Source organism: Trichechus manatus, unplaced genomic scaffold, assembly GCF_000243295.1.
Source record: "Trichechus manatus latirostris isolate Lorelei unplaced genomic scaffold, TriManLat1.0 scaffold00001, whole genome shotgun sequence".
Classification (NCBI taxonomy): domain Eukaryota; kingdom Metazoa; phylum Chordata; class Mammalia; order Sirenia; family Trichechidae; genus Trichechus; species Trichechus manatus.
Window position 1 is genome coordinate 14,671,056 of NW_004443937.1, and position 25,105 is coordinate 14,696,160.

The 25,105-nt window shown below is 41.2% G+C and overlaps 1 protein-coding gene across 3 annotated transcripts in view; it reads left to right on the forward strand.

Moving 5' to 3' along the window:
* Positions 1-25,105, forward strand: part of XPC (XPC complex subunit, DNA damage recognition and repair factor) — a 55,172-nt gene that overhangs the window by 9,202 nt on the left and 20,865 nt on the right. For 2 of the 3 annotated variants that reach the window (XM_004368367.2, XM_023742488.1), the window contains exons 2-9: positions 4,641-4,839; positions 8,095-8,213; positions 10,597-10,720; positions 12,260-12,344; positions 14,153-14,310; positions 14,793-14,913; positions 23,150-23,239; positions 24,085-24,954. In XM_004368367.2, coding sequence (XP_004368424.1) covers positions 4,641-4,839; positions 8,095-8,213; positions 10,597-10,720; positions 12,260-12,344; positions 14,153-14,310; positions 14,793-14,913; positions 23,150-23,239; positions 24,085-24,954 — 1,766 coding nt within the window. The remainder of the gene's footprint in view (positions 1-4,640; positions 4,840-8,094; positions 8,214-10,596; positions 10,721-12,259; positions 12,345-14,152; positions 14,311-14,792; positions 14,914-23,149; positions 23,240-24,084; positions 24,955-25,105) is intronic. The other variant, XM_023742524.1, reaches the window with a different exon arrangement.

Consider the following 25,105-nt stretch of genomic DNA (forward strand, 5'->3'; position numbering starts at 1 on the left):
AACTAACACAAACAGAGGTAGAACAACTGAATAAATCTATAACAAAAGAAGAGATTGAAGAGGTAATAAAAAAAAAAAACTTCCCAACAACAACAAAAGAAGCCCTGGCCCTGATGGCTTCACTGGAGAATTCTACCAAACTTTCAGAGAAGAGTTAACACCACTTCTACTAAAGGTATTTCAGAGCATAGAAAAGGATGGAATACTCCTGAACTTGTTCTATGAAACCAGCATAACCTTGATAGCAAAACAAGGTAAAGACACTATAGAAGAAAAAAAATTATAGACCAGTATCCCTCACGAACATAGACACAAAAATCCTCAACAAAATTTTAGCCAATAGAATTCAACAACGTATCAAAAAAATAATTCATCATGGCCAAGTGGGATTCATATCAGGTATGCAGGGATGGTTCAACATTAGAAAAACAATCAATGTAATCCATCACATAAATTAAAGATAACCACATGATCTTATCAATTGTTACAGAAAAGGCATTTGACAAACTCCAGCACCTATTCATGAGAAAAACTCTCAGCAAAATAGGAATAGAAGGGAAATTCCTCAACATAATAAAGGGCATTTATACAAAGTCAACAGCCAACATCACTCTAAACAGATAAGAGTCTGAATTCCCTTTGAGAACGGGAACCAGACAAGGATGCACGTTATCATCAGTCTTATTTTGTGCTGGAGGTCCTAGCCAGAGCAGTTAGGCTAGAAAAAGAAATAAAGGGCATCCAGAGTGGTAAGGAAGAAGTAAAAGTAGCCCTATTTGCAGATGGTATGATCTCATATACAGAAAACCCCAAAGAATCCACAAGAAAACTACTAGAACTAATAAAAGATTTCAGCAAAGTATCAGGATACAAGATAAACATATAAAAATCAGTTGGATTCCTCCACACTAACAAAGGGAACTTTGAAAAGGAAATCACCAAATCAATAACATTTACAGTAGCCCCGAGGAAGATAAAATACTTAGAAATAAACCTAACCAGAGACGTAAAAGATCTATACGAAGAAAACTGCAGGACACTACTGCAAGAAACCAAGAGTCCTATGTCAATGGAAAAACGTACCATGCTCATGGATAGGAAGGCTCAACATTGTGAAAGTGACAGTTCTATCCAGAGCAATCCACAGAGACAATGCAGTCCTGATCCAAATTCCAATGGCATTTTTTTAACAAGATGGAGAAACAAATCACCAACTTCATATGGAAAGGGAAGAGGCCCCAGATAAGTAAAGCATTACTCAAGAAGAAGAACAAAGTGGGAGGCCTCACACTACCTGATTTTAGAACCTGTTATGCTGCCATGGTAGTCAAAACAGCCTGGTACTGGTACAGCAGATACGTAGACCAATGGAACAGTAGTGAGAACCCTCATGTAAATTCATCCACGTATGAGCAGCTGATATTTGACAAAGGTCCAAAGTCGGTTAAATGGGGGAAAAGGCAGTCTCTTTAACAAATGATGCTGGCATAACTGGATATCTATCTGCAAAAAAATGAAACAAGACTCACACCTCACACCATGTACAGAAACTAACTCAAAATTAATCAGAGACCTAAATATAAAATCTAAAATGATAAAGATAATGGAAGAAAAAACAGGGACAACACTAGGAGCCCTAATACATGCATAAACAGAATAGAAACCTAACAGTGTATAAATACCAGAAGAGAAACTAGATAACTTGGAGCTCCTACAAATCAAACACTTATGCTCATCAAAAGACTTCACCAAAAGAATAAAAAGAGAACCTACAGACTGGGAAAAATTTTTTTGCTATGACATATCTGATCAGGGTCTAATCTCTAAAATCTACAAAATACTGCAACACCTCAACAACAAAAAGACAAATAACCCAATAAAAAATAGGCCAAGGATATGAACAGACTCTTCACCAAAGAAGACATTCAGACAGCTAACAGATAAATGAGGAAATGCTCACGATCATTAACCATTAGAGAAATGCAAATCTAAACTACAGTGAGATACCATATTACCCCAACAAGGATGACACTAATCCAAAAACAAAATAACAAATGTTGGAGAGGTTGTAAAGAGACTGAAACACACACTCCTGGTGGGAAAGTAAAATGGTACAACCACTTTTGGAAGTCAATTTAGCGCTTCCTTAAAAGGCTATAAATAGGAGTACCATACGATCCAGCAATCCTACTCCTTGAAATATATCCTAGAGAAATAAGAGCCATCACGTGAATAGATATATGCACACCCATGTTCATTGCAGCATTGTTCACAGTAGCAAAAAGATGGAAACAACCTAGATGACCATCAACAGACAAATGGATAAACAAATCATAGTACATACACACGATGGAATACTACACAACGGTAAAGAACAATGATGAATCCATGAAACATCTCACAACATGGATGAATTTAGAGGGCATTATGCTGAGTGAAATTAGTCAGAAAAGGACGAGTACTGATGAGACCACTATTATAAGAACTCAAGAAAAGGTTTAAACACAGAAGAAAATATTCTTTGATGGTTACGAGGGTAGGGAGGGAGGGAGAGGGGAATTCACTAACTAGATAGGAGACAAGAATCATCTTAGGTGAAGGGAGGGAAAACACACTACAGGGGAGGTCAGCACAGCTGGACCAAAGCAAAAGCTGAGAAGTTTCCTGAACACAGCCAAACACTGAGGGACAGAGTAGCTGGGCTGGGGCCTGGGGACCATGGTTTTGGGGGACATCTATGTCAGTTGGCATAACAAAGTGTATTAAAATGTTCTGCATCCCACTTTGGTGAGTGGCGTCTGGGGTCTTAAAAGCTTGCGAGCGACCATCCAAGACATCAGTTGATCCCAGCCTGCTTGAAACAAAGGAGATTGAAGAACACCAAACACACTAGGAAAATATTAGCCAAAGAGTCAAAAGGGTCACATAAACCAGAGACTCCATCAGCCTGAGACCAGAACAAATATATGATGCCTGGCTACCACCAATGACCGCCCTGACAGGGGACACAACAGAGAGTCCCTGACAGAGCAGAAGAAAAGTGTGAAGCAGAGGTCAAATTCACAGAAAAAGACCAGACTTAATGGTCTGACAGAGTCTGGAGGAACCCCCAAAACTATGGCCCCGGACACTCAGTTAACCCAGATCTGAAACCATTCCTGAGCCCCATGCTTCAGACAAAGATTAGACTGGACTATAAAATAAAACAATACTCGTGAAGAATACGCTTCTTAATTCAGTCAAATGTAGGAGACCTAATGGGCAGCTCCTGTCCGGAGGCAAGATGGGAAGGCAGGAAGGGGCAGGAACTGGTTGAACAGACACTAGAAACCCTGGGTGGAGAGGGGGTGTGTGCTGTTAGGCTGTAGGGATTGCAACTAATGTCACATAACAATATGTGTATAAATTTTTGTATGAGAAATTAACTAGAGTGTAGATTTTCACCTAAAGCACAAGAAAAATTAACTTATTAGTATAATTATTTATTTATATGTAAATAAATAGCATACTTTTAGATAGCCCGATTTAACTAAAATCAAAAGCTTATTCATGCACAGCAAAACATGCACCAGTTCAGCAGTTCTACATGTACAATTCAGTGACATTGATTACATTCTTCAGGTTGTACAACCATTCTCACCCCTTCCTTTCTGAATTATTTCTCCTCTGTTAACATAAACTCACTGTCCTCTATCTCTCGAGTTGCCGTTGTCAGTTCTATCCCATGTAGATAGATCTTGAAAGAGCATAATGCTCAAGGCAGAGATTGTTTACCAGTTCAGCTAAATTATTTGGTTTTAAGAAGACTTCCAGGTTTAAGGTTTAAAGATGATCTCAGGTAAGTAGTTTTAGGGGTTGTTCACCTCTTTATATTTTCGTTTAACAAAAGATAACTATAATTATTTTAATAAAGATTTTTGAATTATTATCTTATGGCAACCCTAAAGTTTTTGAAGTGGTTGGTATAACAGTGTCATTTGCATAATAGCTGTATGTATTTTGGGCACAGTTTGGTTTTGAAAAATGGCAATAACATGGATTTGTGGAAGTAAGGTTGTGGTAAAACTCGGATATGTTTATGAACTTAAAGTATTTCACTTATTAGGAGTGAATTATGTCTAAAATAATTAGTCTTGGCAGGTTGTAAGTAAGCAAGGTGTTAATAGATTTCTTGTTTTTTCCTTGCTGGAGATGAGCTGAAGTTTAAGATTTGGAAGTTAGATTTCATTTGAGTCATATGGGCCTCAGATGAGTAGAATAAAATGCTGATTAAAATAGATAGTTTGCGAACATAGACTAGAGCAAAGTGTGTATGTAGACTAGACCAGAGTGTGAACACAGACTAGACCAGAGTGTGAACACAGACTAGACCAGAGTGTGAACACAGACTAGACCAGAGTGTGAACATAGACTAGACCAAAGTGAGAACATAGACTAGACCAAAGTGTGAACATAGACTAGCCCAAAGGCAGGAAGGGGCTGAGAGCTGGTTGTTGACCAGACTTGGGGTAGTGAGCTGGTGATGGAGATAGGGTTTGGAGAGAGGTTCCAGAAGATGACTTTTTATAACCCTGACCATTAAACAAAACTGCCTCCACCTTTCTCGTTGTCCCTCACCTCATGTTCCATTGGTCACTCAGATGTCCTTGAAGATGAGAAACCCCCAAAGAAGACCCTTCTTTCCAAAATTTCACAAGGAAAGAAGAGGAGAGGCTGCAGTGATCCTCGGGGCCCAGCTGATGATGGTCCAACAAAGAAGAAAGTAGCCAAGGTGACTGCTAAATCCAGACACCTCAAGGTTGTAAAGGATGAAGCCGTTAGTGATGGGGAAGATTTCAGGTGAGATGGCTGAAAACTTTGATAGTTCCCATCAGAGAGGTGTAGGCAGTGAAAGTTGCTCTCTGTGCTTGTCACTGGGCTCCATGGAAAAAAATTCGACCTTTAAATCTTCTAGATAAAGAGCTCGGCCCAGTAAGAGCTGAAAAGAATCTTATTGATTCTGTAGTTTACCTCCAAAACTTTGCAGATGAGGACAGTGAAAGCCAGGAGAAAGTGATTTATTCATGGTTACACAGCTGGATAGTGGCAAAACCAGGCTAGACCCCAGGCCTTCTGACTCCTGGTCCAGTGCTCTTTCTACTACACCAAGATATTAGATACATACAAAATACGTGCCATTCCAGCTTTATCTCGCATACTCTCCTTTATCTTGTACACTCTGTTCCTGCTCATCGGGACTTCTCATCATTCACTCAGCACATTTTCATACTTTGCTACCCCTAAGTTGTGCTCCGATTGTTCCGTCTACCTGGAGTGCTTTCTTCCACCTTGAAGATGCAGATCAGAAGCCATCTACTTAGAAGTCATTTATCCTACAAAGTCTTCATTTATTCTTCCCCCTTTCCTTCTCTGATTTCCTACAACATCTCTTAAGGTGCAGCATGCTGTGTCTACCTTGTATTACCCTTATATGTGTGTATAGTATATATCCCTCCTTACTACACAGTAAGCCCTCAGAGGGCTGGAACATTTTCGTGTACCCTCTGGCATCTAGGTCAGGGTTGTTTATTTCACAGAAACTGAGCAAGTCAGTATTGCAGTGAATGAACATTCATATTAATCTATAGTGAACTATGAATATAAGCTTACCAGGCACTTGATTGGAACCCTGGTGGAACATGGTTAAGAGCTGCAGCAGTTTGAATCTACCAGCTGCTCCTTGGAAACTGTATGGGGCAGTTGTACTCTTCCCTGTAGGGTCGCTATGAGTTGGAATCGATTCGATGGAAGTGGGTTTGATTTTTCGTTTTGGAAGCACTTGATTACCTACCTCCTTCCTTGCTTCAGAGATAAATCTTTACTACCTGACATCCAGCAGCCTCGCCAGTCCTGACATAGGAACATAGCCTAGTAGGGGGCAGCAGTAGAAAGGAGTACAGGAAAGCATATTGGTTTACCACTGTGCTTCATCTCTCCTTCTTTTCTCTGGAGTTTTTCCAAGACTAAGCAGTGCAGTAGTTTCTTGTATATATGGCCTTTCTGGCCTTGAGTTTATAATTATGCCAAAAATATTTGGGCCACAGCCTGCCCTGAGATTGGTCTATTTTATGTACCTTGCAGGAATTGAACAGTTTACCATGCAAATAAGGTGTGTAAAACTCTTGTGGGGATTGGTTGATTCCTTTGCAAATTAGGTGACTATGGCCTACAGAGGGGATTGGTCAGTTCATGGTCTTGGTGGAAAGAGTAGGCTTATAAAAAGGCCAATTCCACAAAGGTTGAGGAGGATCTCACTACCAGCAAGAAGAATAGCCTAAAGCAGTTTGCATCCTTTGGGCCCAGGGTCCTTGTACTGAAAATCTTCTGGACCCAGGAGAGAAAGACGACACTTGAGACAACGTGAGATGGGTGCAGCAGCATGAACAGTGCAGGTGGCAGGAACCAGACCAGCGCAAAATGGCTGCAGTGGGCCTCCTGGCCCACGGAGCAGGGTGGCTGCAGTGGGTTTGCCAACCCACAGACCAAGAGAGAGCTGAGTGCCTTCAGGCAGAAGACTTGCTGGGAAATTGGGGTGCCTCCAGGCACTTGTCAGCGGATCCAAAAGTGCTGTAACACTTGCCCAAGCAGGGCAGAGGCCAGACCCAGTGGGGCTCTGCAGCAGAAGGTCAAGCCAGGTCCAGCAGCAGAAGGCCTGAGTGAAAGGCCTGCCTGTGGACATGGCTGATAAACAGTTGAGAGCTATCTTAGAAACCGTCCTGATTGATGAACTGTATCCTGTATCCTATCTCCTGCGTTGTTCCTGTTACCGCCAAGTTGATTCTGATCCTGACCCTGAGTTGTAGCCTGTTACTTCCCTAATAAACCACATAATCGTAATTATGGTCTCTGGGTTCTGTGTGGCCATTGCAATAAATTAGCAAACCCAGCAGAGAAGTAGAGAGTGCGTGGGGAAGACAGCTGGTGTCAGAATTGAAGAATTGGGAGAGTGGAGGTATATCTGACATCTACCTCATAGGAATCAGCTCTGTGCTGATCTTGATTCTCCACCCTCCTTGTGAATTTAGATGGCTTCTGACACTACTGTAGTACAGACTGCCTCTGAGCTTACTGCTTCCCAGTTGCCTCCTCTCACTGGTGGAACTCTTGGCTTCAGAACCAGAATGCTGCCGAGGAAAGCTCTGGGCCCACTTTCCCCTCACAACTGAGAGTTGACTGTGGCCAAACCCCAAAGCATATGAGTATTTCTGCTGTGTTTATTTTGAGGAGAAATTTGGTGTTGAGAGACAGCAGTAGGCTAAAAAGAGACTGTATGTATTATAAGAACTGAAGACTGAGGATTGGTTATTTTAAAGGTCTGTGTTAAAATCTTAGATAGTATTCTCATACCAAAAGCAAATATCAAAGCTAAAAGTAACTTAATACTCCAAACACATTTTATATATGAATTTTCAGAAATACATTTTTTAGTATACACATTAGCCACCGTTTAGTCTTGAGCCAGTGTTTAGCTATTTACCTGTGTGGTTATACCTAGCTAGCTATCCATGTTTATGTTGTTATTTATGACATACCTATGTATAGTCATATCCTGACTTAATTTGGAGTTAGAACTCTGCCAACTTTGTATCCTTACATCATATTTCTCAAAGGTGGAGGAAAAAACCTTGTAAGTTGGCTCATAGTAGGATCAGCAAATGTAAATTCTCTTCTTTCTGGCCTCCAACTGCACATATATATGCACACATCACAACTTTTACTTCTGGAACTCACACTGTGGTTTTTTTCTAACGTTTCCCTTACCATTTCCAAGCGCAGCTATGTTTTCCTTCATTCAGCTCTAGGTTTAGGTTAATAAGAGCTCTTTCTGTTTTGACAGCACACCTAGTATCACGCTGATGCTCAGAGCACATCTTACTGATAATTTAAGACCTCTGCTCATGGAGGAAATGAGGGTCAGAGCTCACAGACCATCTTTAAAACATTGCCACTGATTAGAGGAACATAGAAGGAAGAGTCTTTAAATTCCCCTCAGCTTAAGTGTAACCCTAGGCCGTCGGGGCCTTTTTCATCTTTCTTTCTGTGATCTTTCCACAGGAACTTCCCAGCTGCCCACAAGAAGGCACACCATCCAAAGAGAGAGGCTACCATTGACAAAGATAGCAGTGAAGGAGAAGATGAGGATGAAAGTGAAGGTGATTGGGAAGAGGTAGAAGGTAAAACGTCTTTCTTTACTTTCAAAACTGATTCTGTTTGTTTTCTGTTTGGAGTTTTATCAGTTATTGCAATCCTGTTACTTTCTTTTGAAACTAATAAGACCAAAGATAAGGTTGCAGTAGGAAGTTAGTTTAGGAAAAACTCATGGACAGGTTAGCAAAGAAGGTTGTATATTCTCTTCCTCTGGTTACTGTCAATGGAGTAGATATAAAAAACAGAGAAGCAGCATAGTGTAGTAGAAAGAGCAAGGTTTTGAAGCTAGTCAGACCTGAGTTCAGAACCCAGGTATGTGACCTCGAATGAGTAACTTACCTTTTCTGAGCGTAAGTTTTTTTTCACCAGTAACATTCAGTAAACGTTGAATGTCTGCTATATGCTATGCATTATTATAAAAAAAATTCTTTATAATTTTTTCCCTTTTTTTTTTTCAGTCCAATCAGGGTATAAAACTTATATTTGGTTGTTTTGTCCCCTTAGTCTCTTTTAATTTAGAATAGTATTCCTACCCACCTACTCAGATTTTTTTTGGCTTTTCATGACACCGCCTTTTTTGTAGAGTCCTGGTCTTTTATTTTATAGGATGTCTCATGTTCTGGTTTTATCTGGTTTATTTTCTCATGTTATTGTTAAACTTGTTTCAGTATCCCCCGTATCTCTTATAGACTGTAAGTTAAGTCTAAAGACTTAATTGGATTTAAAGTAAATGTTTTTTGGCAAGAATACTTACAGTGAAGCTTTGTAATTCGTATCACATCCATTAAGGGGCACCTAATGTCAGATTGAGACTAGCCTTGATGGGGCAGTGGTTAAAGTGTTTGGCTGCTAACCAAAAGGTTGGCGGTTCAAACCCATCAGCTGCTCTGCAGAAGATGTGGCAGTCTGCTTCTGTAAAGATTAACATCCTTGAAAACCCTGTGGAGCAGTTTTCCTCTGTCCTATAGGGTCACTATGAGTTGGAATGGACTCGACAGCAATGGGTTTTTATCTCATTTAACCCATAAAACAACCAATAGAAGTAGTCTTTAGATGAGGTATCTAAGGCATAGAGATACTGAGTTGGATTAGATACAAACCCCTGTTATCAAGGAGCTGATGCTCATGTGTGTGTTTTCGTAGACACTAACTCTTTTCCCTAAAAAATAAAAAAGCCAAATGAGAACAATCTCCTAGTCTCTGTATTACTATAACAGTTATCACAATTTGCTTTGTATAGAGTCATGATTTAGGTGTCTGTTTTTCACCCTGAATTATAAACTTGTAAATGACCAGGAATGAATCTTTTTCGTTTCTTTATCAACCACACTGCCCACAAACACTGGTTGCGATGAAATGAGTTTCCTGAACTGGGTCAGATTGTGAGCTTCGTTAGCAAAGGCACTTTTAAAGAAGCTCTAGGCCTAGAAGCAGTGACATCACAGTGGCAACGAGCACACTTAATGCCAAGATCTTGTTTCTCTTTGTCATTCCCTACTAAAATGAACCAGGGCTTCTTGGAGAAAAGAGGCTGAGTATCCCAGGTCTGGAGAAGGAAATTACAAGGTGAGCCTGGAATATCTTGCTATGCCAGGATCAAAAACTAATGAGGCTGTGTCAGAGGACATGGTAGCTAACTTAAAGGGGCTCACACTAGCCAAATAGGGTATGTGCTAAAGATCAAAAAGTATAATGATAACTGATTGTAACGTATTTGAATTTTTAAAAAACTCTTTAAGTCCATAGTTATATTCAAAATAAATGGATAAATACAGTTTTTAAAAGGGGAAGCTCTTAACAGATGAAAGTCAGAAAATAAATGTATATAAAATGACAGAATCAGAAAATTACCACTTTACAGTCCTCAATATAATAATCTTTGTTTCAGTCAAGATCATCAATGTGTGCTAAAGCCATTAAGCAAAAACGTTATTAGGAAACAAGATATTGAGACTCAACATATCACTCCAAAAACCAAACCTATTGCCGTCGAGGGGCAACCTGATGTTGAAAACCAAATCTAAACCCACTTCCGTCAAGTCAGTTCTGACTCATAGCAACCCTGTAGGACAGAGAAGAACTGCCCCATAGGATTTCCAAGGCTGTAAATCTTTACAGAAGCAGACTGCCACATCTTTATCCTGCGGATCACCTGGTAGGTTCAAACCATCGCCTTTCGGTTAGCAGCCTAGCATTTAACCACTGCCCTGCCAGGGCTCTTTAAATACATGTAAAACACTTAGCCTAATACCTGATGCATTGTAGGTACTCAAAACGTGGTAGGAGTAGTTGTCCTGGACCTGGAACCCATTCCTTACTTCTTCCTTTCCAGCAGAACATCCATTTTGTTCAGTATAGTAGCTATTATTATAATTGTAATTATTGATTTTTAAAAATTATTATTGATAGAACTTAGTGAACCTGTGCCAGGTGACGTTGGAGAAAATGCAGTCTTCTCTAAATCTGTTCTACCTATGAATCCCGTGGAGATAGAGATTGAAACACCGGAGCAGGCTAAAACAAGAGAAAGAAGGTAAGATTAGACACTTGCTTCCATGTTCCTATCACATATGATGGACAGCAGCTGCTACTTAATGAAGACTTTTGAGAAATTCACAGGAGACCAGAGATGAGCATCAGAGTGGTTAGGAACCTTGGTTGAGAGAGCCCTAGGTTCACCTTCAGGACTTGAGTGAGAAACCTTGTGTCCTGGCTGGGCAGGAGATAGGGAGAGGGAACTCCTATGCATTGAACACCTGCTATGTGCCAAGGGCTCTGCAAGTTGTCCGTTATCTTACTTAATATTTAGATCAGTATTACAATGAGGAGCTAGAGGCTCAGAGAGGCTAAGTAACTTTCCAGGAGTCACTCAGTACATGGAGGAGCCAGTATCTAAGTCCATATCAGTCTGACTCAACACTTAACGCTTTTCCCACCCATCACCCTGCAGGAGTTGAGGCAGTGCCCTACCATGGCAGGGAGCCCCTGTTCCATCCCTAGACCCCCAGTACCTCAGCAGCCTCTGGAGGCTTGGGAATATGGAGCCTAACACCTGGTATTAATCGGTTAGTGAGTTCCACCGTGTGGTGAGCTCCTTGTTAGGCACAGAGGAGGGAGATAATAGAATTCATTGAATAAACTTCAAGTATTCTTGAAGATGCACGGGACATAAATTTTACACCAGAAGAATATACAAATGAGTGTGCATTAATTTAACATGAAGGTAGTCAGTGCAAAGGAGGGAATTAGCAGTCAGGAGGTTAGACACTGAGAGAAGACGTCTTAGGGGAAGGGAGTTCTGAGGCATGTTTTTTAATTGTACTTCAGGTGAAGGCTTACAGAACAAATAGTTTCTCATGAAACAGTAGCACACATGTTGTCTTATGACATTGGTTAACAACCCCACAACATATTAACCCTCTGAATTCTCAACCTTTTTTTTTTTTTCTTTTTTTTTTGGTGAAAATACACATAGCCAAAGAGACACCATTTCAAAAATTTCTACATACACAGTTCAGTGACATTGACTACGCTCTTCCAATTGTGCTGTTATTCTCACTTAAGATGAAGGCTTACAGAACAAAATAGCTTCTCATTTAACAGTTACTACAAATATTGCCCAATGACAATGGTTAACAATCTCACAACACATCAACAATATCCTTACTCAACCTGGGGTTCCCTATCACCAGCTTCCTTGTCCCCTTCTGCCTTCTGGCCCTTGTCACTGGACTCCTGTACCTCGTTAGTTTCATTTGGCTTTACGGGGCTGTCCACTCCCAGGCTGAACAGTGAACTCTGAGGCATGTTTTTGAGGTACGATTTGGTGCTTGTTGAGAGGAGGGCAGTTTGGGTAGAGAATGTTCTGAACTATGGTTTGGGGGTGAGAAGGAGCAAGTTGTATGGAGAAAATGACTAGCTTGCAGGTTTGTTAGAGTAGCACAGCCTTCTGTAGGAAAGCAAGGAGAGTGATTCATGTGTCATTACGAGTAAAAGAAAGTGAGTGACTGGTGGAGTAGGGTCTGGTTTCAAGTCCCCACTCCATTCTCTGATTTTTCGATATGCATTGCAGTGAAAAGGTAAAAATGGAGTTTGAGACATATCTTCGGAGGATGATGAAACGCTTCACTAAAGAAGTTCATGAGGACACACACAAGGTAAGTGCAAGGGATCAAGGGCGAGGACATATTTCTCCTCTTTGATGAGGCAGGATAGTATGGAGTCAGGCCTGTAGTCAGTCAAACCTAGGTTTTACTTCTCTCCTGCTTTTTATGTGACCTTGGGCATGTCTCTTATTCTCTCTGAGCCTTAGTTTCCTTATCCATAAAGTAGTGGTAATAATGGTGTCTACCTCATAGGATGGCTGTGAGGATTAAGCAAAATATTACATGTAGTAGGGTCTGAACAGTGTGTACTCTTCTTCCATCTCCTCTTTTAACTGTTTAATAACATTAGTACTGATCTCAGCTACAGTCACAGTAGCTTTTGACTTCAGGTGGTAGTATTGAACATGTATTACTGACTTAGCAAGGTGCTAGGCATTGGAGGATAGAGACATGTATAAAGCTCATTTCCTCCCAGTAAGGAGTTTATGATCTTATGGGTGGAACGAGAAAGACATCAAAACAGAGAAACTCAAGACTGTAAGCTTAGAACAATGAAAGAGATGAGTGTGGGTCAGAGTAGCTGAGCAAAGCTGTATTTAGGAGAAAGAAGCAGAGTTGGGTCTAGGAGAAAGGACAGCTTTGAGAGATAGGGAGAGAATGGAAAGCTGGGAAAACTGCTCTCGCCGAGTTGTGGAGGGGATGGTAGGATGACCAGCGTGCCTGGATATGTGGAAGGTGTATGTGTTGGGGACCAGTGGAAAGGGAGGACTTTGATATTCCTCTGACTGGCAGTGGGAGGTAGAGAGGGCAGGGATGAGATGAGAATGTGCAGGATGGGTAGAAGAGACATGGTGTCTACAGCTGCCGTGACATCTAAAAGAAAGAAAGAAGTGTCTTTGAAGCTTGAGATTTTACTTTTTTTTTTTTTTTTTTAAAGGGAATGAGTATATAGAGGTAAAGTGATAAGCACACAGCAAGGACAGTGATGAGGCTGGGGAGGGTGGATGAGCCTCAGGGTTCTTAAGGGATTACATGAGATAGCTGTGCTCCTTTTGCCTCTTGATGGGTGTCGGAGATGAAAGAAAGGGGAGAATTGAGATGACTCCAAGATTCGAAGCTTAAGTGAGGAGACAAAGGCAGTGCCATAGATTAAAATAGGGAAGCTATAAGTGGGGGGAGAAGGGAGATGGATTTTGAAGGGGAAATGATGAAAAGCTGTGTTTGAGAGAAGGGAAAGACAGCCAGGCAATCATTTCAGCAGGTTGGTAAAGGGTGGGGCTGGAGATTAGAGGCGGGGCAGAGGTGTGGGGTCAGCAGCAGAGGAGCTTGGATTCAGACACACACAAGTAGAGCAGTACAGTGAGCTCCTACTCCGAGCTTCCAGCTGTGGCCATCGTCAGCTCTGTGCAGGCTCGCTCATCTATACCACCACTCACCTTTGCTCCTGATCTTTTATGAGCAAATAAATCCCAGACACTGTAGCCTTTCATCTGTAAGTTCTTTCATGTGTTATCTCTTAAAGAAAAACTTTTTTTTTTAAAAAAAAAAAAAAAAATATTGCATTGGGCAAATCCGTTGCAAAAGATTTCTTTAAATGTTAAAAAAAAAAAAAAAAAAAAAGAAGGTCCTTTGAAGCTTATAGATTTGATCTTTTTTTTAAGGGAATGAGAAGAGAGAGGGAGGATAAAAGACAAAGTCTAGGGAAATGGCTGATGTTAGTGATTTTTATTTTGTCATGTATAGAAATGATTATAACTATTTCCTGCCCACAAGGTCATTTAATTTGGCAGTAGAAATCTCTGCTAGTTTGAGTCTTCCTTCCTTACCTTCCCCTTTTTTCCTTTCCTCCCCCTTTCCAGGTTCACCTTCTGTGCCTGCTAGCAAATGGCTTCTATCGAAATCGCATCTGCAGCCAGCCAGATCTGCGTGCTATTGCCCTCTCCATCATCCCAACCCGCTTTACCAAAGTGCCACAGAGAGATGTGGATGTCTGCTACCTCTCCAACCTGGTGAAATGGTGAGGCCCTCACCCTGGCCACAGAGCACTGGTATAGGGGTCGTGTTTTCTTTTAGAGGGTGGATTCGAGTCAGTTCCACGCACATCCCTTGAGGTGAGACTAGGTGCTGGGCAGTGTGCATGGCATTGAAGAGAGAGGAACATCAGTCATGATCCCTGCCCTAGCTGAGCTCCCTGATACATACCAGGTAATTACAGACTAGTGTGACATGTGCTTCTACAGGTGTGTGCTGGGGACTATGGCCCATGGGGCAGGGCACTTATCTCAGCTGGGAGGGTGTCTGGGAAGGCTCCCCAAAGAGGTAAGGTCTGAGTTGGTCTTCAGTGATGACTAGGAGTTGGCCAGACAGGGTGAGGAGAGTAGAACATAGGCTGGTGGGTCTCACAGTACACTCCCCCTTTTGATTTGCTCAGCCATAAAAGAGCAGAAATTCCCTTTTGCCCCGACCTCTGACACAAGGCTACACCTTGTTTCTATCCAGGTTTATTGGAACATTTACGGTTAATGCAGACCTTTCATACAATGAGCAAGATGGTCTACAGACTACATTGGAAAGGAGATTTGCTATTTACTCTGCACGAGATGATGAAGAATTGGTCCACGTAAGTGATGCCTGCCCGCAACACTATATTTATTAGTACTTTTAACTAATTATGCCAGCTATGTGCCAGGCCCCACTCCAGGTGGTTTACATATATTTCCTGTTCAGTCCTCATAACAATTTTAATAGGTACTGAGGCTCAGAGAGGCTAAATGACTTTCCTAAGATCATTTAGTTGGTAAGTAGCAGAATCAAGATTGGGACCAGAGTCTGTGAGTCAAAAGCCAACACTTTTCCTTTCTACTTGGTGGCCTGATGTATTGAAGCATTTAATTTTTGGTCAAATGTCCTAGAAATGTCCCCATTAATTATTTTAAAATTGTGTTTAGAAGTCCCAAGGAAAATGTTTTTTTTAAATTGGATGCTGAGTGGTAATCTTGACAGCTGTTCCCTGAAATCATTCAGAACGTGTTTCCATACCTGTAAACTTGGGTGATGATGCTGGTAGGCAGCTTTTCAGTGAGGAAAGTTTAAGACAGCGTCTTATCCTTATATTCAGAAAGAATAAAAAATAATTGTGGTGGAGTGCTCTTATTGTGATGGCTAAGATTGTATGTCAACTTGGCTGGGCCATGATTCTCAGTGTTTATATGTGATCACTCCTGTGATTGAATATACTGTGAGTAGCCAATCAGATGAAAGGGAGTTTCCTTGGGGATGTAGCCTGCATCTGAATATAAGCAGACATTCTGGCTTTTTGCTCCCTCTGGATCCTGCAGCTGCCTCCTATTGTCTCACCTCCCGTTCTTGGGAATGAGCTGTCAGCTTATCTGCCGAACTTGGGATTCATCCATCTTCACAGCTTGTGAGCGGAGCCCTGCTCTCTGTCCTGCCGATCCTTGGGTTCACCAGCCCCTGCAGCTACATGAATCAGGAGAAACCCTGTGGTCTTGCCTGCCGATCTTGGAATTCGTCTACCTTCACAGCCTGTGAGCAGGAAACCTGCTCTCCGACCTGCCGATCTTGGGCTCACGAGCTTTTGCAGCTCCGTGAATTGGGAGAGGCCTCTACCCTGATCCATGGACTTGGGACGTTCTAGCCTCTACACTCGCGTGAGCTGTTTTCTTGATATAAATCTCTCTCTATATATATTTATGCACTTTACTGGTTTTACTTCTCTAGAGAACCCAGCCTAAGACACTTGCATGAGGCTCTGTCTGAATAAAGCAAAAATAGACATGGAGATGTGGTTTTATTCCTAGAAACCAAACCAAACCTGTTGCCATTGAGTCGATTCCAACTCATAGTGATACTGTAGGACAGAGTAGAACTGCCCCATAGGGTTTCCAAGGAGCGGCTGGTAGATTCAAACTACCAGCCTTTTGATTAGCAGCTGAGCCCTTAACCACTGTGCCACCAGGGCTCCTTTTCTCTAGAAAGGTCCTATGTTAATCCATGTATTTGTATTCATGAGTCCTCGATTCCCTGTATATTTAGAGAAAGAGACTAGATTTTCCATATCTTCAGAGGCCATCTTCAGTTGCCTTCTTATAATTTGGCTTTCAAAGGCCTAAGATACTTGGCATGGCCACTAATTATCATACTGCAAGCCAGAGAAAACCCTTGTTAATATTTTAGTTTTATCCTCTCAGATTTTCTTCCTGCATGAATGAATAATTTCTTTTATAAGAATCAGCACAAAGCTGGTTCCTATGAGGTGGAGATTAAAGATGTCCTAAATGTCCAACTTTACCAAACTGCTGTCCCGCTCCATCATCTCTAATACCAACTACTCCTCCTCCCCTGAGTACTCTTCCTCCTGTCTTTGGGTTCTATAATTCACTGAAATGTCTCACAGAACTCATGAACCATATCTCAAGGAAATGGCTCACGCAGTTGTGGAGGCTGGCAAGTCCCAAATCCGTGGGTCAAATGTCAGACTGGAGGCTTCTCCCAACCCACGTGGCTGCAGGGCCTGGTGAACCCAAACTGGCAGGTCAGATGACAGGCTGCTGGCTCACAAGGCTGTGAAACCTGGAGAATCAAGTCAGACAATAGGCCGCTGGCTGAGGGTGCTTTGGAAGCCGGCGAATCCCAGAATCAGCAAGTCAGATGGCAGGCCGCTGGCTCAAGCTCTAAGAACCGGAGGTCAGATGATCACAAACCAGATGCAGGACCCAGAGTGTAAGAACTTCCCCAGAGCATTCATATCCATTTGATGCAGACCATGTCCTCAAGGAAACTACCCCTACTTGAGAAATGGTGACTTGAGTCACACCCTTTAGTAAGGGTAGTGATTTGGGTTACACCCTGTAGTAAGGTGGTGACTCAAGATACATCCTTAATCCTGCCTCATTAGCACAACCAAGGCATAGAGACTAGGATTCACAACACATCATAAGATGGAGGACAACGTACAATACTAGGAATCATGGCCTAGCCAAGTTGACACATAACCCCAACCATCACAGGTTCCATACACCTTACTTGCATAGTCCCACTCAGCCATTGCATGTGAGTCACAAAGACTATGGCTGGAAGGGCCATATTAAGAAATTCATTGCACTGAATTGTGTATCTGTATACATATATATGTTTGTTTGTTTAGGCAAAATTGGGATCATACAGTTCTTATTTAAAGTGAACAATTCAGTGACATTTAGTTCTTGTACAATATTGTGCAACCACCACGTCTAGCTCCAAAACATCTTCATCCCCCTAAAACAAAACCCTGTACCTATTAAGCAGTGTCTTAGGCTGGGTTCTCTAGAGAAGCAAAACCAGTGAAGCTTGTATCTATAGAAGGAGAGAGAAAGATTTGTCTCAAGGAAATGGCTCACATGGTTGTAGAGACTGGCAAGTCCCAAGTCCGTGGGTCAGATGTCAGGGTAGAGGCTTCTCCTGACTCACGTAGCTGCAAGGGCTGACAAACCCAAGATTGGCAGGTAAGATGGCAGGCTACTGGCTCACAGGCTGCAGAGGTTGACAAATCCCAAGATCGACAGGCAGTACAGCAGGCCGCTGCCTCAAGTCCCGAGAATAGGAGGTCAGATGATGATGAGCTGGATACGGGATCCAGAGCAAGTGAGCGAGCTTTGCCCGAACATCCACATATATATTGGATACAGGCCACACCCCCAAGGAAACTCCCCTTGCAACTAACTGATTGGCTGATCACATCAGGTCATATTATAGAGGATGACTACATAATTCGTTACATAACTGCCAAACTACGTCATTAGATAACTGCCAAACCACTGAAAATCATGGCTCAGCCAAGTTAGCACACAACATTAGTCATCACAAGCAGTTACTTCCATTCTCCCTTTTCCCCAGCCCATGGCAACCACCAGTCTACTTTCTACCACTGGATTTACCTATTTTAGATATTTTCTATAAATGGAATCATACAATACGTGACCTTTTGTGTCTGGCTGCTTTCACTTGGCTTAATGTTTTCAAGAGTTGTCTACATTGTAGCCTGTATCAGTACTTTATTCCTTTTTATGGCTGAATAATATTCCATTTTATGTGCGTGCATACGTATAAACACAATTTGTTTATCCATTCATCTGTTGATGGACATTTAGATTGTTTCCACCATTTGACTATTGTGAATAGTGCTTCTGTGAACATGCATATATACGTGTATTTGTTTGAGTGCCTGTTTTGCATACTTTTGGGTACTTACCTAGGAGTGGAATTGTTGGGTCATATGGTTATTCTATGTTTTACTTTTCAAGGAAACTGCCAAACTGTTCTCCACAGTGGGTGTACCATTTTACATCTCTACCACCAGTGCACAAGGGTTCAAATTTCTCTACATCCTTGCCAACACTTATTTTCCCATTTTTTTTTTATAGCCATCCCGTTGGGTGTGAAGTGATATCTCATTATGGTTTTCGTTTGCTTTTCCCTAAAACTAATGATGTTGAGCATCTTTTCATGTCTTTGTTAGCTATTTGTATATCTTTGGAGAAATGTCTATTCAGTCCCTTGCCCATTCTTTAATTGGATTGTTTGTCTTTTTGTTGTTGAGTTGTGAGAGTTCTTAATATATTTTGGATACTAAACCCTTATCAGATACATGATTTGCAGATATTTTCTCCCCTTCTGTAGGTTGTCTTTTCACTTTCTTGATAATGTCCTTTGATGCACAAAAGTTTTTAATTTTGATAGAGTCCAAAATAGCTGTATTTTCTTTTATTCCTTGTGCTTGTATCTGAGAACCCATTGCCAAATCCAAGGTCGTTAAGATATACTCATATGTTTTCTTCTAGAAGTTTTATGGTTTCAGCTCTTATATTTAGATCATTGATCCATTTTGAGTTAATTTTTGTGTATGATGTGAATTAGGGGTCCAGTTGTCCCAGCACCGTTTGTTGAAGAGACTATTCTTTTCTCATAGTATGCCCTGGGCATCCTTGTCAAAACTCAGTTAGACATAGATGTATGGGTTTATTTCTGAACTCTCAGTTCTCATTGATCTCTGTGTTTATCCTTAGGCCAGTACCATACTGGTTTTGATTACTGTAGCCTTTGTAGTACATAAGTTTTGAAACAGGGACGTGTGAGGCTTTCAGCTTTGTTTTTTGTCAACATTGCTTTGGCTGTTTGGGACCCTTTGCAGTTGCATATGAATTTGAGGATCACCTTTTCCATTTTTTCAAAAAATGCTGTTAGAATTTTGGTTGGGATTGCAGTGAATCGGTAGATTGCTTTTGGTAGTATTTCTAGCTTGATAGTACTGAGTCTTTTAATCCATGAACATGGGATGTTTTTCCATTTATTTAAGTCTATAATTTTTTTCAGCAGTGTTTTATAGTTTTCAGTGTACATGTCTTTTATCTTTTCGGTTATTCCTGTGTATTCTTTCGGATGCTATTGTAAATGAATTTTTTCTTAATTTCTTTTTTAAATTGTTCATTGATAGTGTACAGAAATACAACTGATTTTTTTTGTGTTGGTCTTATACTCTGCAACTTTGCTGAATTTATTAGCTCTAGTAGTTTTTTTAATATCTGTATGCTGAGCAAATAATCCGAGAAGCTGGACTATATGAAGAAGAAGGGGGTTCAGGATTGGAGGAAGATTCATTAACAACCTGCATTACGCAGATGACACAACCTTGCTTGCTGAAAGTGAAGAGGACTTGAAGCACTTACTGATGAAGATCAAAGACCACAGTCTTCAGTATGGATCACACCTCAACATAAAGAAAACAAAAATCCTCACAACTGGACCAATAAGCAGCGTCATGATAAACGGAGAAAAGATTGAAGTTGTCAAGGATTTCATTTTACTTGGATCCACAATCAACACCCATGGAAGCAGCAGTCAAGAAATCAAAAGATGCATTGCACTGGGCAAATCTACTGCAAAAGACCTCTTTAAAGTGTTGGAAAGCAAAGATGTCATCTTGAAGACTAGGGTGCACCTGACCCAAGCCAGGGTATTTTCGGTCATGTCATATGCATTTGAAAGCTAGACAGTGAATAAGGAAGACTGAAGAAGAGTTGATGCTTTTGAATTGTGGTGTTGGCAAAGAATGTTGAATATACCATGGACTGCCAAAAGAATGAACAGGTATGTCTTGGAAGAAGTACAACTGGAGTGCTCTTTAGAATCAAGGATGGCCAGACTGCGTCTTACATACTTTGGACATATTGTCAGAAGGGATCAGTCCCTGGAGAAGGATTTCATGCTTGGTAAAGTCAGGGTCAGCGAAAAAGAGGAAGACCCTTAACGAGATGGATTGACACAGTGGCTGCAACAATGGGCTCAAGCATAACAACGATTGTGAGCATGACGCAGGACCGGGCAGTGTTTCATTCTGTGGTACACAGAGGCGCTCTGGGTTGGAACCAACTCGACGGCACCTAACGACAACAGTAGTTTTTTTGTGAAGTCTTTAGGATTTTCTGTATGTAAGATCATATCATCTGCAAATGGAGATAGTTTTACTTCATCCTATTTGGATGCCTTCTATTTTTTTTGTTACCCAATTGCTGTAGCTAGAATTTTCAGTATGATGCTGAGGAACAGTGATGAAAGCAGACATCCTTGTCATGTTCCTGATCTCAGGGGGAAAGCTTTCAGTCTTTCATCATTGAGCAGGATATTAGCTGTAGATTTTTCATAAGGGCCTTTATCATGTTGAGGAATTTTCTTTCTATTCCTAGTTTTCTGAGTACTTTTATCATGTAAGGGTGCTGGATTTTGTCAAATACTTATTCTGCATCAGTTGAGATGATCGTGTTTGGTGTTTTTCTTCTTTCTATTAATGTGGTGTCTTGCATTGATTGATTTTCTTATGTTGAACCATCCTTGCATTCCTAGGATAAATCCCTTTTAGTTGTGGTATATAATTCTTTTAATATGCTGTTGGATTCAGTTTGCTACTATTTTGTTGAGGGTTTTTGCATCTGTATTTTGAAGGGCTGTACATCTGTAGTTTTCTCGTGATGTCTCTGTCTGGGTTTGGTATCAGGATAATGCTGGCCTTATAGAATGAGTTTGAAAGTGTTCTTCCCTATTTTATTTTTTGGAAGAGTTTGAGAAGGATTGATGTTAATTTTTCTTTAAATGTTTCATCCTGGACTTTGTTGAGATTTTTTTGATTACTGAGTCAATCTCTTTATTTGTTATAGTTCTGTTCAGATTTTCTGTTTCTTCTTGAGTCAGTTTTGGTAATATGCATGTTTCTAGGAGTTTGTCTATTTCATCTAGGTTATCTAAATTGTTTGCATAGGAATCACACAGTTTGTAACCTGATTTTTTTCCATCAGCAACATAATTGACAAATTACTTGTTAAAGGTGAGGACTGTGTATGTTTGGTGGCAGTAGACTATTTCCAGTGCTTTATCACATATGTTATTTTATTTAATCCTCCCTATAGCCCTGTGGGAGCCCTAATGGTGCAATGGTTAAGTGTTTGGCTGCTAACCAAAAGGTCGGCAGCTTGAATCCACCAGCTGCTCCTCGGAAACCCTGTGGGGCAGTTCTACTCTGTCCTGTAGGGTTGCTGTGAGTCGGAATTGACTCGAAGACAACCAGTTTTCGGTATAGCCTTGTGAGAAAGACACGGCAGGGATTATTATAGATGAAGAAATTCAGGTTTAGAGAAGTCACTCAGCTAGTGGTGAGTACCCAGTTATTTGAATTTCTAGAACTGTGCTCCTGTGCTATGTTGAGCATGTTGCAACTAGAAATTAATATTGGCACAACACTATCAGCTAATCTGCAGACATTATTTGGATTTTCCAGGTTTTTTCATTAATGTCCTTTTTTAGTTCCGGGATCCAAGCCAGGACACTACATTGCGTTTAGTCATCATGTCTTTTTTGTGTCTTTTAAGGTGTGACACTTTCTCAGTCTTTGCTTTTCTTTCATAACTTTAGCACTTTTGAAGAGGCAGGTTAGAAATTTTATCGAGTGTCACTCAATTTTGGTTTCTTTGATCTTTTCTCACCCCTGGCCCCACCCCGTTTTTTAATCCCAGCAGAAACAAGGCAAAAATAATTATTTTTGTCATCACCACATGGCTTTTTACCCGACACCTGCCTTTCAGTTTCTGATTTTTACCTCTTTCTCACAAGAGTATTGTAGAAATTAACGAGGAATGTAAGGACCTTGAGATCTGTAAAGGAAGATCTTGCTCAAGTACATTATTGCTGTTACTATTTTATTTTGGAGGTCAGTTTGCCTGATGAGGCTCCCATCCTTAGAAGTTAACAGAATTTTTGGAACTGCAGGCTTCAGGCGAGAGATTCAGTGTGAGGAAAATGGAAAACAGGGAATAGACTTGTGCGATCTGATGATAATGATGTTTTTTCCTTTTTGTCCCCAAAGTGATACTTGGTTTTATGATTTTATTTAAGTCACAAATGCAACACATTTTGAATACAGAAAAAATCAGAAAAGATAGGTAACCAAAAGAAAAAAGTCCTGTAAACACCTGTAACCCAACTCTATGGATCCTTTTCCAAATATTCACGTATGTCTATATTCATGTTTATATATGGTTTTTCTTACAAAAATATAATCACATCATATGTTCCTTTAAAAAGATAAAAGTTTTCTTTTCCTATATGGTGTATATTTCCTTGTTTTTCTACAAAGATAAACCTCTGCAGCATCATTTTTAATAATGTTGAGGGTTTCAGTCTTCTTTGTTTAGATAGTTTGGTTGTTTCTAATTTTTCTGTTATAGACAAGAACCACAGCAGACATCACTGAACTAATTAAATCTTTGATTATTTTCTTAGGATAAATATGTCATTCTTTATCATCACAGATATTTTTACTGATTCTCCGGGCCCTGGATCTTCTCACCCGACTAGTGATGTCTCTACAGCCAATTCCTCTGAAGTTATCAGCGGCAAAGGTGAGGTTCCAGGGCTTCCAGAGAAAAGGTCAGGGAGGAGAGAGAAATTATCAAACTTAAAATAACAAAAAAATTGTTTACTAGAAGTTTTTAAGTGTTGTTATTCATGGAGCGTAGGTCCTTTCGAGCCTGCCCGCATGTACCCTGGGTTGGGGAAGACTTGAATGGGTGTCTAGCAGCCTGAGCTTCGTGTGGGGATTTGCGTTCTGGATGCATAGTGGCCTGCATGAGGTCTTGGCTCCTTGACAATTTAGTTTCTGTTCTGTAAAATGGATAAGATGATGCCTGTTTTCCTCATTAGCAGTGTGGGTCAGTGATGAGTGAAGGACTCTGAATATTAGATGCTCCAGGATAAAGGAGTGTTGGCATTATCTGTAGCCTGTTGATCCAAAAGTTGGTTTTAATAATTTCTGTGGTATTAAAACTACAACTTTATTAAGTCCATAAATACTTGTTTGCAAAATGCATTATGTGCCAGGCAGCTATTATTATTGCTGAGGAAACTGAGACTCAGTGGTTAAATTGTTTCCCTAAATCACATAACAAATAAGAGGCAGAATTGGAATTTGGACCCAAGTTTGTCTGTTTCCAAATCCGAGGCTCCTTCCCCTGTGCTACAGTTGACGGTTTGATGAACTATATCCTGACTTTACCTAAGGTGCTACAGATTTTAGCTGATACTTTCTTACATCTCTAAAAGGACAGTCAGTTGATCACTATCTGAGCAGGGAACATCTTGCATACATTGGTTCTCCTGCCAGTGAGCTAACCCTGTTAGGTTATAGGATCTCTGTCATATCATTAGTAAAAAGGAAAAAAAAGAAAAATTTCTTATTCTGTTTAAGGGAAAGAAACCTTCGAAGCAGAGATCCATAGAGGGTCCTGGAAGCTCCTCAGAAACTCCCAGCCATGTTCCAGAAAACCATACCAAGCCAAAGGCCAGCAAAGGAACTAAACAAGAAGAAACCTTTTCCAAGGACACTGGCAATCCAGGTGCCAAAGGGAAGAGAGGCAAGGCAGCTACAGGCAGGAAGAAACAGAGAGCACCTTCCTCCAGTGAGGAAACGGGCAAGGGAGAGGAGCAGCAGGAGAACCAGAGAAAGCGGCGTGGGCGGGAGCGGCACATGACCTCCCGGGTGTCTTATAAAGAGGAGAGTGGGAGTGACAAGGCCAACAGCGACTCTGACTTTGAGCTCTCCAGTGGGGAAGCCCATTCTCCATCTGATGAGGATTCTGACCCTGACTTTCTGAGGCAGAAGCGGGCTCCAGCTCCTAAGAGGACAAAGGCAGGGTCCAAGAGTGACTCCCAGACCTCGCGTCAAAGCTGCCCTAATCCAGCAGCATCCTCAAGCTCTTCGAGCAACAAGAGAGGCAAGAAAATTCCCAGTGGTGTTGAGGAGGTAGAAGGAGGGAAAGCAGCTGGTGTCGACCAGTGGCTAGAGGTGTTCTGTGACAAGGAAGAAAAGTGGGTGTGTGTAGACTGTGTGCACAGTGTGGTGGGCGAGCCTCTGACCTGTTACAGATATGCCACCAAGCCTGTGACCTATGTCGTGGGCATTGACAGCGATGGTTGGGTGCGGGATGTCACACAAAGGTACGACCCAGCCTGGATGACAATGACCCGCAAGTGCCGGGTTGATGCCAAGTGGTGGGCTGAAACCTTGAGGCCATACCAGAGCCCGTTTGTGGATAGAGAAAAGAAGGAAGAGTTGGAGGTAAGGCCTTGGCCGCCAGGGGCTTGAAGACTCAGGTTATTGAAATTATTCTCATTTTTTGAGCACTTCATATATGCCTAGAATGGTGTTGGGTATTTTTAATGTGTTGCCTCATTATTTATCACAACATTACTGTAAAGCAGGGGGTATT